Here is a 15,843-nt window from a genome sequence, read left to right as displayed (position 1 = left end):
GAGGCAGGGCTTCCAGTTTGTGTGTGAATAAAAGAACCAGTGAACTGCTCGGTAAGGGGTCGTGCTGAGATGAGGACGTAAGAATGTGGTAATGTCTGTTTACTGGGGAAAGGGGGAGACATGGGTTACTTAAGGATGCATTATACCAAAAGGCTGGATGGGCGCTTAATAGCGCAAGAGTATAGTGGAATATCCACGACAAACCCACAAGTGATTTTTTTTTTACCACTACTATTCCCTTATACTGGCTTCTGAAATTTACAAAAGCAGCAATTTAGAAATTGGATGAAAGGTTTAACACTGTGAAACACTTTTCGAAAGATAAATAGTGCATTTTATATACAAAGATATAGATCAGATCAAAATGAGGGACAAATGAGGAGGAAAGAGGGGCAGGGGGACTTTGTTCTGAATGAGGGACAGTCCTTCGAAATCTGGGACAGTTGGGAGCTATGTAAATAGTAAACAACAACTCTAAAATGGATCAAAATTAACAAACAGATTAAGGGTACATTCACACCAGATGCGGTGGTACTGCAATGGGCAGTCTTGCCGCATGATAAGGCAAAATGCCTTGTCTCCTCATCTGCCCTGTTCACACCACAAAAGCTGGTGTGAACATACCTTAAGATCATATTGAGGCCAAAACCGTTATAGCACCCTCGACCTAGAATAGGGGTACAGGTAAATTTAGTTAAGCTGGGTGGTAGCCAGCCTGGCTAATTTGTAGTGTTTATGGTCAAATGACTTCTGTTCTAATTCTATTCAGTTGTGGCTTCTCCCTTTTGTCAGTAGGTGGCACTGTTGCCTTTGACATTCATTTGATTAGTTACAGTACATTCAAGTTATGGATAAACATACTTTTCTCAGCCAATCAGATTCGCTGCTATGAATGCTGAGAGAAGCTATTTATTGGAAAGAAGACAGGTGATTGAAATCTTCCCACCGAGGGCTGCGGCCTGGGTGGATGTGTGTAAAACAGTTCCTGGCTGCTAGGCCTGAAGCCTATCCAGGTGGTCGCCGGATGCTAGGCCTGTTCGGGGCCTATCCAGGTGTTTAACCCCTTCCCGGCGACCGTACGCAGATATGCGTACTCGACTTTCCGGGGTTATACCGGGATGATGCCCGCAGCTGCAGGCATCATCCCGGTACCGTTGTTTACAGCGGGCAATCGGCTACCCGTGTATAACAACCGATGCGGCTAAAAGCCGCTCGGTTGTTATACCGGAGGAGCGGGAGGGGACATCCCCCCCCTCCCGCCGCTGTTACCGGGCCTCCCGTGCGATCGGCGGCTGGGGGCGGGCTGGAACAAAGCTGTGAGCGGCTTCGTTCCAGCCTTCTTGTTGTAAACGCGGAAGCGACGTCATGACGTCACTTCCCGTTTACTCGGCTGCCAATGGCGCCGAATTTAAAAAAGTACACAGTATTCAGAATCGCCGTTTTCGGCGATCTGAATACTTTGAAGTGTAAAGGAGGGATGGGGGGTCTTTTAGACCCCCATCCCTCCATAAAGAGTACCTGTCACCACCTATTACTGTCACAAGGGATGTTTACATTCCTTGTGACAGCAATAAAAGTAAAAAAAAAAAATTTTTTTTAAAACACAATTTATAAAGTAAAAAAATAAATAAAATAAAAAAAAATTGCCCCTGTCCCCGCGAGCTCGCGCAGCGAAGAAAACGCATACGGAAGTCGCGCCCGCATATGTAAACGGTGTTCAAACCACACATGTGAGGTATCGCCGCGATCGTCAGAGCGAGAGCAATAATTCTAGCCCTAGACCTCCTCTGTAACTCAAACCTGGTAACCGTAAAAAGATGGAGTTCTAAAGAAGCACCAGAGGTGACTCTTCACGGACCGGGGATCCATGAGGTAGCTGGTAGAGCTTCAGGGGAGAACTCATCCAAAGAATTCCATATGATGCAGTGAGTAAAGTTCAGTTACTATGGGAGACAGCCTATCTTACAAAGTACAGATGTGCTGATTGAGCTTAAAGGCTCTTTTTCCTGTACTGCTGTCTACCTTACACCACCTATTTTTGTCTAAGGAGTCTGCCAATCTGCCTATTTGCTGGTCGTTACTAAGGGTGTCCTGAGCCCTATCCCCTCTCTCCCACATTTTTCCTGTTCTGAGAAATAAACTTCTTGTTTAAGCATAAAAGTGGCAGGCACCCAATTTATTTCTTGTTCATTATCCACCATGCCCACAAATCTGCACCCTGAGGATGTATGTCAGCTGTCCCTACTCCCAGTAGTCATCCTCAGACTCCTGGAAAATCGTGGTAGCCACTACATAGTTTTCTCATAAGGTGGAGGATTATTTATCTAGTGTGCTGTTGGGTTATGTATGTACTGTATTTACAGCATGTCATGTATAGAGGCAACAAAGGATTTTACCCAAATAAAGAGCTGTGTTTTCTGTTCTGGCAAAATCATCAATATATGAAATACCCAGAGGGTTGATGGGAGTCTCTCCAATTCCACGCAGCATGTTCCCAATTAGGATGTACACCCACATGTAGTTGGTTTCCTTGCCACAATCTGAAATACAATGGAACCACAAGATTGAATGGGCCATGAACCCCTGTCAAAATAACTCTGGAAGCATAGTAAAGGGTTATTGGATGCATAATGTGCCATGCCATCTAAATATGCAATCAAGTAGATATTATGAGTGGTAGAGGGGCCATTTCAGTAAATGGGGGTGCAGGGGGCAAGGGGCAGTTTGTTCCATGTTCCCATTCTCCCACTCTACTTTCTTGTCATAAAAATGACGGGGTTTACTTGCTATTGATCAAATTAGTTCATATTGATCCCATCAGCAGGATTTGGGCAGTCAGATGTCTGACAACTTTTGGATAGGATAACCTCTGGGAACTTGCAGCTCAGCTGTGACTGGTACAGGTTCAGTTATCAGCTGGAAATTCCTTGTTTGTTATTATGCTTGATATATGCATGATGTGTAAAATCAACAAAGCCATGGCCTTGACCTCCCAACATAAACAGTTTCAGTATTTATTGGGATGGGGAAGGTACTTTCATTCTTGGTTATCAATCATAAAAAAAAAAAAAATGTGCTGTAAATACCTCCCAAACAAACTCCCAATTACTTTACCTTAGCCAGCTGCTATTACAATACCCCCCCATGCTTTAAAATAACCATACATATATCAGCGCTAGCTTATATATTCAATCATATGTAAAAGTAATTATAGCAAATGCCTATCAAGTATATGCGAAAGTTCCTGATATAGTGCTCTAATAAATAAAAGAACAAATAAAAATATATAAATACATAGCAATAGAGAAGTATGTGGTGCATCAATAGTCCATTATTGTAGCCACTACAATAAAAACATCTCAGTTATATTGGAGAGCACAACCAATGTGACAGTTACATTCCCTGCATGCGCCAGGAATTTAACCATTTTTTAAACTGTCAAACCGATGGGTTTAGTTGTACTTTAATATCTAGTACAGTCCTCTTTGTCTCAACTATCCTGACAGCTTTAGGAATTGAAAAATAATCATATAAAATGACTGTGTATATAGTCCAGGATCTTAGTAGTCCAGGCTCTGCAGTGAGGCCTGGTTCACAACTATGCAGTTTGCTTCTGATCCATTTCTGCGGTGCTTATTGTGGTGCGCTTTGCATTTTTGCATACATGTTTTTGATGCGTTTTGCTTTTTCTGGGGACAATTTGCTGTTGGGCAGATTAAAAAACGCGTCAAAAAGGCCTCCCAAAAAATCTCCATTGATGTCCAAAAAATGCACCGTTTTTTTCTGGATTCAGACCAGGAAATGCCTTCCAGACTCTATAATATATATTTCTAGAGGCCGGCTTCCTTGCATTAATCAAGGTAGATACCACTGAACCTGACAGTCCACGCTTCTTCAGAATGTGGGTCTCAATAGCCACACTGTTAAATTTAGCTTTTTTAAGGTAGGATAGAATACTGGTCCCTGCGAGAGCAGGTCTGGACTTGGTGGTAGGGTCCATGGGTCCCCTACCACCATCTTTATGATCTCTGCATACCAAGATCTTCTGGGCCACAAGAATCACTGACTTCCTTTCCTGCAAAGAAGTCGTGGAAGCAGCAGAATAGGAGGGAATGCATAAATCAGTGAAAACTGATTCCACGAGACCACCAAGGCACCCGTTTCACATGCTAGCGGATCCTTTGTTCTTGACACAAACAGGTCTATGTCAGGGATCCCCCATCTACGGCATATTGCCAGGAAGATATCAGGGTGAAGGAACCATTCTCCCGGGAACAACTGTTGGCGACTCAAGTAGTCCGCCTGCCAATTTTCTATTCCTGGAATGAAGACTGCTGATAGGCAAGGTACATTGTTTTCTGCCCAAGTTAGGATATGATTCACCTCTCTCTGGGCCGCATGACTTCTTGTGCCCCCTTGGTGATTGATATAGGCCACTGCTGTGGCATTGTCGGATTGGATCCTGACAGGACAATTCCGCAACATGAATGTCTAGGCCCTCAGGGCTAAGCACGCTGCCCAAATCTCTAGAATGTTGATGGGCAAAGTCATTTCTGATCTGGACCATTTCCCTTGGACAGTTGCATCTTGTAGGACTGCTCCCCAACCCGAAAGGCTGGCATCTGTTATTACCACCTTCCAGGTAACTGCAGATTTTTGGCTATTAACCACCAACTGAGACTCCGGCGCACCTTTGGAGACAGACTCATTGGGAAATCTAGAGCTTGAACCTTCTTGTTCCAAGCCGATAGGATACTGTTTTGCAGCAGTCTCAAATTAAACTGAGCATAAGGAACGGCCTCGTATGAAGCCACCATCTTTCCCAACAACCTCATGCAAAGCCGAATAGAAGGATTCTTCTTTGCTTTGACCACCTGAATCAGTTCCTTTATGGCGCTGATCTTTGCCTGGGACAAGAATACCCTTTTCTGGGCTGTATCTATGATCCGACCCAAGTATTCTAGTCTCTTGATGGTTTTAAAGAAGATTTCTCTAGGTTGAGAATCCAACCTAGGTATTCCAGGTAGTTGACTGTGTCACGTACCTGGTGGTGAGCCTGGCGTGTAGAGGAAGGCCTCTCGTACAGCTCCGGCTTGTAAGCCACTGATAGTGGGACAGCAGACTCAAGATCACGGCGAAGTAAAAGTGCCTATGATCAGTCCAGAAATCTGTACAAGTAGATGCCAGGTACCCATGAACAGGAAGCCGGAACCAGCAGGTAGCAGGCAAGCGAGATGGTAGATAGGCTGGCAGACTTGGCAAGAGGCAAGCGGAGGTGCACCACAGGAAGCAGGAGCTGTAGCAGGCTGGACGGCTAGAAGCAGGGTCAGAGGAGCTGGGTTGACAACAAACAGGCAGATCAGGCATAGGCAGCAGGCAGAGGCGTAGTCGGGTCACAGGCAGGTTTTGGCAACAGACGGGCAGATCAGGCATAAACAGCAGGCAGAAGCTTAGTCAAGTCACAGGCAGGTTTTGGCAACAGGTGCTAGGTAACAGGAACTGGGGGCAGAAGTTAGTCCGTAAGAAGCCAGGAGGTCAGGGCAGGAAGCAGGCAGAGGTAGTCGGGAGCAAGCCGGATCGGTAGCAGAAGTCAACACACACAGAAATCAGGATTCAGGTAAACGCTGTAGACCAAGCAGCAAGCAGCCAGCATTGAAGCTCCATTTAAATAAGCTGACTGGCACCAGTAATGGTGACAGGTGCGCGTTCGCGCATGCACATTTGCAGAAGTGCCTGTGGCCGTTCTGGATATTCTTGGTTGGCGCCTGCGCACAGGTATGCACCTGGAGATGGCAGCTGCACTCTGCAGACGTCTTTCCTGACACTGTGGTGACCATACTTTGGTCTAAGCGGACTACCGACTGGTCTATCAAGAGCAGATCGTCTAGGTAAGTTCTAATCGTTATACCTTGGGCCCTTTATCTGGACAGAGGAGGGGCCAGGACCTTTGTAAACACTTGAGGTGCAGTAGCTAGACCGAAAGGCAGAGCTACAAACTGAAAATTAAGATTTTCTATCTTGAAACTTAGATATTTCTGGGAAAATAGGCACATGGAGGTATGCATCCTTGATGTCGATTGATGCCAGAAGTTCTCCCCCTTGTAGGATGGAGACAACTGATCAGATTGACTCCACTCCGTGAAAAGGTTTGAATAAAACCCCAACCCCTGCTCTTCCATGGGGACCACCATGATCACTTTTTGAGACAAAAGATGGTCCAATGCTTGAAAGAGAGACTTCTTTTTCTCTGGATCCTTGGGAATGTTTGATCTGAGAAAACAAGGTGACGGGAACTCTCGGAACTCTAGTTTGTATCCTAGAGTGAATTTTGTTGTGTAGGTTTCCTCCCCCAGGACTTCTTTTGTCCCTGGGGTTGACCCTGAGGTTTACCTCTTGAACCTGACGGCGGAGGGCGTCGTGACTGCCTGGAGACTGATGCCCCTGGCACTGGAGAAGGAGCTCATTTAAATAAAATATGTTTACTCCTTTTCTTAACTGGCAAAAGGGTACTTCTTCCACTAGAAATTTTTTGGATGTATTTACCTAAATCATCCCCAAACAGCCATTCACCACGGAAAGGAAAACTAGCCAGGAGTGTTTTGCATGGCGCTTCGGCTGACCAATTTTTCAACCATAGGATTCTAAGCAAATGCACAAGCCCAAGCGTAAGGCGCGAGGCCTGAAGAATAGAATCTCTCATAGAGTCTATTGCGAAACATAAAGCACCTGGTAGCTCGGCTAAATCCTGGGCCTGCTGTTCAGGAATAACCTTGAGCACCTGTTTAAACTGGTCTTTCAAGGATTGATATACACCAATTGCTGCCACCGCAGGTTGAGTCACTGAACCTGCCAAAGAAAATGCGTTTAACAGGAATTCCGATTTCTTATCAGTTGGATCCCTAAGCATTTGAGCATTGTCTACCGGACAAGTCAAACTTTTATTCACAGAGGATGTAGCAGCGTCAATTGCTGGTATCTCTCATTTTTTTGTGAATTTTTCCTCCATGGGATAAAGTGCTGAGAACTTTTTAGGAGGAAAAAAATGCCTATCTGGGTGATCCCACTCAGAATACATTAGCTATTCCAGCAAGGAATGGACAGGAAAGGCATGCACAGCTTGAGGAGGCTTTAGTGAATCCAAACAAAACGTGAGCTTACCAATCGACTCGGTTAAGGGTAACATAAATGTGGAGCGGACCATTTCAGTAAGAGATTGCACCAGCAATCTTTCAGATTGTGAAGCTGAAGGAGGTCCCTCCGCAATTGACCCCTGAGAACAGTGGCGGCCCGTCCATAGGGGGCACCCGGGCGCTGCCCCCCCTCCTGTAGTCAAAAAATAATAATTTAAAACGGCTCCTTTAAGAAAAAAAAAAAAAGTCCTTTAACAAAGTGCACTGTGGCGCCGGACGCAGTGCACTATGGGAAGCGCCACGTCAATGCAATCACGAGATTGCAGACATGGCGCTTCATTTGCGTGCTATTAACCCGCCTTACGGCGCAATACAAAGCGCAGAGTAGCTTCCGCCCGTAAAATCAGTGTGATTCTATGGGCGGGGTCACTTCCGGATTTCGTGAAACAGACGAAAGCCGAAAGTGACGTTGGCAGCTCCGTTCTTCGGCCCCGGCGGAGCTGCAGGAGGAAGGTAAGAAAGCACATCGCTACTCAGCATGAGGGACGGGTTACGGTCTGGTTTATGTAGCGGCCGCAAGGAGGGTGAGCTCCAGCACAGCTGCATCTTTCACTCTCTTCCCCATTCCCCCCCTCCTGTCTCACACTAACACACGGACTGAAGCCACCTCCGAGTGCCTTCCTATACACAGACAGAGACAGAAGGGGAGGAGAATGGACACCGCATCAACAGGATGTGCTGATCTGAGGTGAGGTCTGAATGCAATATGACAATTGCAGGGGAAGGGGGCAAGTTATCAAAGAAAGATACTCACAGTGATTTGGGGGCTGGTAGAGGATGCTGTATGTGCTAGGGGCCACTTTGGGAGCAGAAAGGATTTGTGCTAGAAGGGGGGTTGAATACAAAATTAGACCCCCCTTCTAGCACAAATCCTCTCTGCTCCCAAAGTGGCCCCTAACACATACAGCATCCTCTTCCAGCTCCCCAAATCACTGTGAGTATCTGTCTTTGATAACTTGCCCCCCTTCCTCCCTTGTTCAAAGAGATGCTGGCTGCTATTAAGGAGACAATCATGGTGTCTGGGATCAGTGGACACAGTGGCTGAGTTTTAATGACACCGTGGCTGCGATTGATGACACAGTGGCTGAGTTTTGATGACACAGTGGCTGCGATTGAAGACACAGTGGCTGCGTTTTTATGATGCAGTGACTGCGTTTTGATGGCACGGTGGCTGCGTTTTGATGGCACAGTGGCTGCATTTTGATAGCACAGTGGCTGCGATTGATGTTTTTTTTTCAGAATTTTTCAGTTTGCTTGCGCCCCCCCAAAAATTTTGAGCACCAGCCGCCACTGCCTGAGAAGGGGAGTCATCAGCCTCTTCACAGTCCCCTGAGGGGAATTCATCTTCTCCCGCCCACAGTTCCTCTGTTTTGAGGGTCCAGGGTAATGGAAGGGGACCTGTCGCGTTTTCTACCACTCTGGGAAGATGCGATTAAAGCCGCTAAACTTTCTTCCAATCCCACCAAAGCTGAGGAAAAAAACTCCTCAGTAATATAGACAGGGGCTGCAGTGTTGGAAACAGTTGCAACATTTGACGGCCCTGTAGGCTCACTCTGACCAGGCACCCCAGATCTCTCAGGGGAGGATGACATTGTAGAAATGAGACTAGGGACTTTAGAGCCTCTTTTAGGCCCTTTTTTGGGGTGTTTCTACCTCCCCTTCTGACCATAGCCTGATGCACAAACACAGAGGTACTGCCAGAAGAAAATGCACCCACTGCTTGAACAAATAGTCTAGCAACTGCCGCTGCTATTAATGCTCAGCCTGCTGCTCAGTAAATGTGCCTAGGGAATGCCTGTGTCACCACTTACATGCCCCCCTTCTGCTCTAGTGTCCCTCCGTCAGCTGCAGTCTGCAAAATGGAGCTTTTTATTATGCAGTTCCATGCTGGATCTTGCCGCACACCAATGCCGCGCCAAGCCAGGCCCCCTTCTTCTTCCTACCTCGACACCTTTTTTTTTAAAGACTGTTTTGTGCACGAGAGTGGGCTTCCGATCCGACTGGATCAGCGTGTGTGTGTGGGAGGGGGGGTGGAGGAGAGGAGGAGAGCAGATGACAAACCTCCGCGCTGAGGCGGTGGATGAACATAGCGGCATCCGCTGATCGTTCTGGGCTTCCCCCTACCTATCCAGGAGAAGGGGAAGAGCTTCTGCCCAGGTGGGGGGTGTTTTTAGGGAAAAAATCCCCCCTGCAACATCTTACCGGAGGCCTGGGACTGCTTAGCCTGAGGAAGCCTGCAGCTTCTGCTGACACAGAGCGGTCTATGGAAAGCATGAACAAGGTACGTGCTCTATACAACCCCCAGTGGTGACTTTAGGCATGACAACATTTACTTTTAAAGGAGACAATCCAGAAGAAAATTTAAAATTCCTTCGGAATCTCCACTTACCTTATCCCGCCACAGGGATTCTGTGGTAAAACCAACAGACCCAATCTTCACCCCTCATGGCGGGCTCCGTTAAAAAACCTTTAAGGACCGGGGCCCCTTTTTATCGGGGGTTCCACTCCCCTGGACCCGTTTAGCACCCCGCCAGGAAGCTTTCTGGCTGAAAAAACCAAAGCACTGGATCCTGGGGTCCAGCTCTCAAAAAAGAGAAGCGTTACGGGCTAAACCTCATTTCTTCCACCACGAGGCCCAGGTACCATTCAATTCAGCCTGAAAAGACACTTTGAATGGATCCGGTTGCATAGCTTGCCCCAGAAAGGATTATTCCAGTGGAGCTCAGCATAGCACATATTTACTTGTGACCAACACCTAAGACTCTGGCGAAAAAACTGAGCTACTCCCAGTAATAGGAGGGGTTATATAGGGAGTGAACTTCCTGTCTTAGGGTGTGCCAGTGTCCATCACCTAAAGGTGGCCTATATAACCCATATAGTAACTACTATAGCTCTGTGTCCCCTGATGTATGATAAAGAAAGTCCCTGACCCTTTCCAAAAATGCAGCAGCTGAAAAAAAGCATAGATGTGAACGTGTCCCATAGGAAACCATGTTAAATGGACTGTAGTGCGTTTCTGCAAGAAGCACCGAAAAACGCACAGGCCTTAGATTTCTTACCCATATTCGGAGGCATATGATTGGCCATACATGGTGAAACGCTCCCAGTGATATTGCTGAGTGACGAAGCGGGATGAGCCCTTGTCGATTCATATTTATACCTGTGAAATCACAGAGATATCTGTTACCCCCTTCCAGATGAAAATAAATGACCCCTATCGCACACTACATAGACTTATGCTGGTTATCACATACAGTCCCATGAAGAAGTGTGGCATGGCAATAACGAAACTCCCCAGTGACATCACAAGACAGCCTGCTGCGATGATCCGCGGTCGGTGAAGCTTAGCCCCGAAATAGCTGACAACGGCGATCACCAGTACATTTCCTGATGGCAGAAGATGGGAGGGATTAGCACAGCGGTAAAGCGCAAGTCATTAAAAAGAATCCCACCACAATCTGATATTTACCCATTTCAAAACTTCCATCCACTATTCCAACCGTGGAGGAGGAAAGGTCAAAGCGGCGCTCAATCTGCGTAATTGAACTTTTCATGTAAATCCCCGAAAATGCTTTTGCAAAGTATGTGAAGGAAAGGGCAGCCAGGAACATCTGAAATATGAAGAAGATGATGAAACATTGAATAAACGGTCATTAAGTTGGTAAGTATTATTATCACTGCCAAAAATTTGGAAGGAGCCGAGTGACTACAACCAAACTTATTTCACAGAAAAATTCTGGATTTTCAGATTTGCAGCAATTTTAACAAGTATAGCCTCTAATTTTCCCATATTTTCTGCTTAGGCAAAATTTACCTGAAAAAAAAAAAGATTTTTCCAATTTCCTTTGTGATGGAATTTTTCTTTCTTATTTTTCTGTGTATTTTATGTAGCGCCCTGCACTAGGCTGGATGAATGTAGTTTTTGCCTCTGCAATTTGTTTTCTAGGTCTGGTCAGGTTTATCACTGAAGACTTTAACAGGGATCCTGTGTGTTTAGAGTTAAATGCCAGAGAAGAGAACAGGCACAAAAATGTAAAAGTACGGTAGCACATATCCAATGATTCCAAATAGCACATTAGAATCATGAGAAGGAGAAGGATATTGAAAATCATACATGTAAGAAAACACAAAGTTTTATACACCAATTAGCCATAACTTTATAGACCACCCACTTAATTTGGCTGCCAAAACAGCCCTGACCTGTTGAGGCATGGACTCCACTAGATCTCTGAAGTCTCAATCAATGTTTCCTGACACAAAGCATGACAGCATACATGTATGGGAAAGGCTCCGCCTCTCACCCAATCAGGACTGGTTCACTATATTTAAATAAGTAGCCTCCCCCTAAGCGGCATTAATCTCTTTTTATCCTCAAATGCTCAGACAGTTATAACTACAGAAGTTTTTTAAATTTTTCCCTCACCTTGCCAGGTTCATCTGGCCAGCCGCACAGGTTCAGCCTCTTTCCTGTAGCAAAGCCCCTCTGTTCGGTTGTAAATCATCCATACGAGGGAGCCCCCCCTCCAGACCCAGGTGCTGGAGGGGCCGGGATACTGGTCTCTGGGACAGGTAAGACGTGACCCCCCCCCATATGCTTGGGCAGCATGGTTCCCCAGTTGCTGGCACTTCACTCCATAGACAGGACATCCTTCTGGTAAAAACACTGAATGGCCAGAAAGCAAACTACAGCAGAGACATAAAAACGAGGGCAGTACCCTCTTCCAAAATGGCGGTTAACAGACTTCCGGTCGGCGGAGGTGTACCAAGATGGCGTCGGGCCAACTTCCGGTTCGCTAGGAGAGAAGCTGTAAGTAATCAGGGAAAACCTGAGAGAGGTACAAACCCTCCCCCCATGCACTTATAAGTAGAGATATTTGTAGTGATTTAATAATAATACGTAGTAGTAGTATAGTGGTTATGATAATTAATTAGTAAGTACTCTTCCGCAGCAACCCAATTCTTCCAGAGAGATGCACTTTATTGACTTCCAACACAGAACAAAGTCCAAAGTCCACAGATGACAAAAATATCCAGCAGAGTATATCATTCAGAGTCTCATGTTCCTAGGTCTGTGTCTTCATACACAGACAAGCCTAAACAAAACTATAGACTGAATGCCGTGTTATATTCACTAGACACTAAATGGCTGAGCAATTTGATTGGCCGTTTCAATTTAGGACTTTTATTTGCTTCAGTCTTTCAGACAGACAACAACTCCCAGCCGTGAACAGCTGCAGTCATAAACCGCCCCAATTTGCACTCCCGCATATCAACATCAACAAGTCCCCTTAGATAAGTGTAATTAGATTAGATTAACAGATACCACCTGAACACCCTTTGAAATGTTCAAATAGACTTGCATAAGATTAACACATCAAAGGGTCTTCAGCTGTCCCCTTGCTATGTTAAAATTCAGTTGGACAAATCAACCATTGTCAATTGAATTCTGGCCTGGTCAATATTGACTGTATGTGTACATACATATAATAATATAATGCCCCACATAAATCAGTGAACATATTACAACATATACAACATATACCCCCACTTGGGTCGGTTCTAACTACTAGAACTGACCCATAAATCAAACAACAAAAAATATCATTACGATTTGAGGTACTGGATGCTTTACAATGGCTCATATAAAATATAAAGTTGAAACTGGTTACATCTCTCTTCACCAGCCTCTAAAATATCCCCATGAAACAGTTATTAGATAATATAACTTTTAGACCATGACTGGAAAAGGATTTGGTAAACGTCAGTGGCCCATATAGCTGTTAGGCCTTATTATATCACATCAAGATCTTGAATATTGCACAAAGACAAGCTGATGTCACAGTCCATTCTTCGGTCTGACTTCATCACATCTCTCACCATCTCACTGAAAGTAAACTTGGTATGCTCTGGGAGCTCCAATCCACATAAGTCCAGGATTCTCATCTCCAGGCTCAAGCTTTTCATTTTTAAAGATGCTTTTACACAAACATTCTACTTTCATCTTCATAGTAAGAAGAACCATCAATGTACCAGCACTCACTGGTCAAAAGGTTTGGATACGGTAGTAAAAACTGTGCTGCAAACTATTTCCTTGCACTTGACATTCATGAGTCCATCTGACAAGCATTTTACAATTCACATCTGCTTCTTTCCATTTCCTATTTGAACAATGATGACTGGGTTGTGTACCTGTCAAGTACCAGAATTTGTTGATTGACAGCCACAATTTGCTTTTGTAATTTGCTGTAGGTCGACCCCTCATTGCCTTCAATAGAGCAGTTACTTGGATCATTCAGTCCATAATTCCACCTGAATGGTATACCAACATATACATATACCCCCACACGATGGTTCAGATAGAATCAGCTTGACATCAGTGTTTATCAGATCTTCTATCCAAACAAAGCGTCAGTGGATATTCTTGCCAGTATCTTCACCATGAAAGGTAGAAAGGTCTTTTTCATCCATATATGTCATAGCCTTTAGCATATTATAAACAACTGAATCAACGAAGTTTCAAAATCATGACTGGAGTGATGAATTTCACTCGCCCCCTTATAAATTTAGGAAAACCACGCGACATACTATAATTTATGCTATGCCAAGCCATTGTGCAGCATCTCACCTTAGATTGATCAATACGCATTATGTAATATGTACAGATGTTATGAAAATTATTTTAGGTTTAAATGCTTCTCTTTGGTTTTAAGATAAAGTTCAAGAAATAAAACAAAAAGAAAATAAAAAATGAAAAGCAAAATATATCAGGAAAAGGGAGAAAAATGTAAAATTAGGGCGTTGAAGAAAAAAGAAAAAAAAAGGTCCATTGCTTGATGAATTCTTTATAATTCTTTGTTGTCTATTCAGCATTTCTCCCATAATTCTCCCCCACTAGCCAGCAATTTCAGACTGTGCTTCTGCTATTCACATGCAAGCATCTTCGGCGGTACCTGAAAGACAAAACTCTCCAACAAAAAATCATTAGCAAGGTCCTTAAACGTTGTTTGAAGTTAAAACAAAGCACTATTTACACATATACAGTTTGGAGCTAATTCACCCCCACTGCTAGACAAGTGTCATCTGCATTCAAAAACAGATCTGGAGAACGTACATCTTGTACCCCCTTCAAGTGTTCTAATAATTTATCACGTTCCCCTCTCATCTTGTCATACTCAATCTTCAGGTGTTCATATTTCTGTTTTAACTGAGAAAATGGTATCCAGTTCTTTGACCTTTTCTTATTATTATTTTGGTCAGCTCTGTTTTTCATATTAATATCACCTATATTTGACCCGGTGTCTCCTCTCTGGGTGTTATCGTAGGATATTATCATCTTCTGATCTTTAGGTTCAGTATTTGTCCTAAACAATGTGGCTAAATCAATTTTGACAGCTTGCTCATTTGACTTTCTCCATAAATGGTCTGCTCTCAACAATACATCTTTTAAATCATGAGGATTTGGGGTAACTAATAAAATATTTTGTTTGATATCTTCATGCAACGCATCTAGAAACATACTCACATGTATCAAGCTACCACGCTCAAATGCAAGATTATTACCGACCAATAATTCCATAATAGTTGCTATCCTGTGTGACAATTCATAGGGAGATTCATTTTGCATTTGTTGGATCTTCCCATGAATAGTAACATCAGAACGTACACCATACAAAACACATAATAATTCCAGTAATATGTCCCTTGTCCTCAGAGGCTGAATACAGATCTGTTTAATTCTGATCCAAAGACCACTTCCTAAAGAATGTTGCAAAACTCTTTCTAAGTCAGATGGGTTGAGATTGTACATATCTCTGACCTGCTGCACGTCACAAAACCATTTTAAAAATCTGTTTAAATCATGGTAGGGAACCATTCCTATTTCTTTAAGAATTGCGTCTAATTCTTTTGGTTTCAAAGCCTTCATTACAAGCTGAACTTCACCTGTATTATTATTGTTATAAACTGTGGTGGTCACAGTGGGGGCGGCTGGTAATGAAATATCAGATTTAATATGAGGTTCTGTTTCATTTGATAGAAAGATTGTGTCTGTAGATTGCGGAAGATTTTGCTGCAGATTGCAGAATCCAAGATTTGGTGCATATCTGCATTCTTGAGATCTCTTCTCCAATTCCATAATTCTTCATTTTAATCTGTCATTTTCCTCTGATAATTCATCACAACGTTTAGATTTCTCAAGCAAAGCTCCCCCAATGGTAACTGCATGCAATTTTAAATTTACTGTCTCGGTGTCTGATTGGTTTTGTAACCTCTCACAAACATTGTTGCTATTATCAACTGCCTTCTGTAACTGCGCAATTTCCTCAACCTTACCCTTCAAAGAACTTTCCATTGTTAAATATCAAGATAATAAGCCCTGTATAATACAACCTTTTCTTTTACTTTCTGAAATTTTGCTATCAAAAATATTTTTCTCTAAAAATTCCTTCATCATTGTCCACGTCTGCTTACATTTTTCTGGAATTTCATAAGGACCGCCATGGCGTTTAATACATTTTAATACCCATCTGTTAACTTTATCAGAACTGGCACTAGCTTCACGCTGAGTAAGCATTTTGACTATATTACTAATAATTTAAAAAAAAAGAAAATATTTTACTCACCGCATTAGTTACTCCTTCAGCTTCTGGTTCAG

At 43.8% G+C, this 15,843-nt stretch overlaps 1 protein-coding gene across 2 annotated transcripts in view; it reads right to left on the bottom strand.

Moving 5' to 3' along the window:
- Positions 1-15,843, bottom strand: part of LOC141132687 (solute carrier organic anion transporter family member 1C1-like) — a 243,090-nt gene that overhangs the window by 173,844 nt on the left and 53,403 nt on the right. For both annotated transcript variants that reach the window (XM_073621402.1, XM_073621405.1), the window contains exons 2-5: positions 10,660-10,801; positions 10,445-10,577; positions 10,250-10,350; positions 2,397-2,540 (exon numbers count right to left, since the gene is read on the bottom strand). In XM_073621402.1, the coding sequence (XP_073477503.1) occupies positions 2,397-2,540; positions 10,250-10,350; positions 10,445-10,577; positions 10,660-10,801 (520 nt within the window). The remainder of the gene's footprint in view (positions 1-2,396; positions 2,541-10,249; positions 10,351-10,444; positions 10,578-10,659; positions 10,802-15,843) is intronic.

Source organism: Aquarana catesbeiana, linkage group LG03 (assembly GCF_042186555.1).
Source record: "Aquarana catesbeiana isolate 2022-GZ linkage group LG03, ASM4218655v1, whole genome shotgun sequence".
NCBI classification, from domain to species: Eukaryota; Metazoa; Chordata; class Amphibia; order Anura; family Ranidae; genus Aquarana; species Aquarana catesbeiana.
This window is presented reverse-complemented; position numbering and strand designations above follow the sequence as displayed.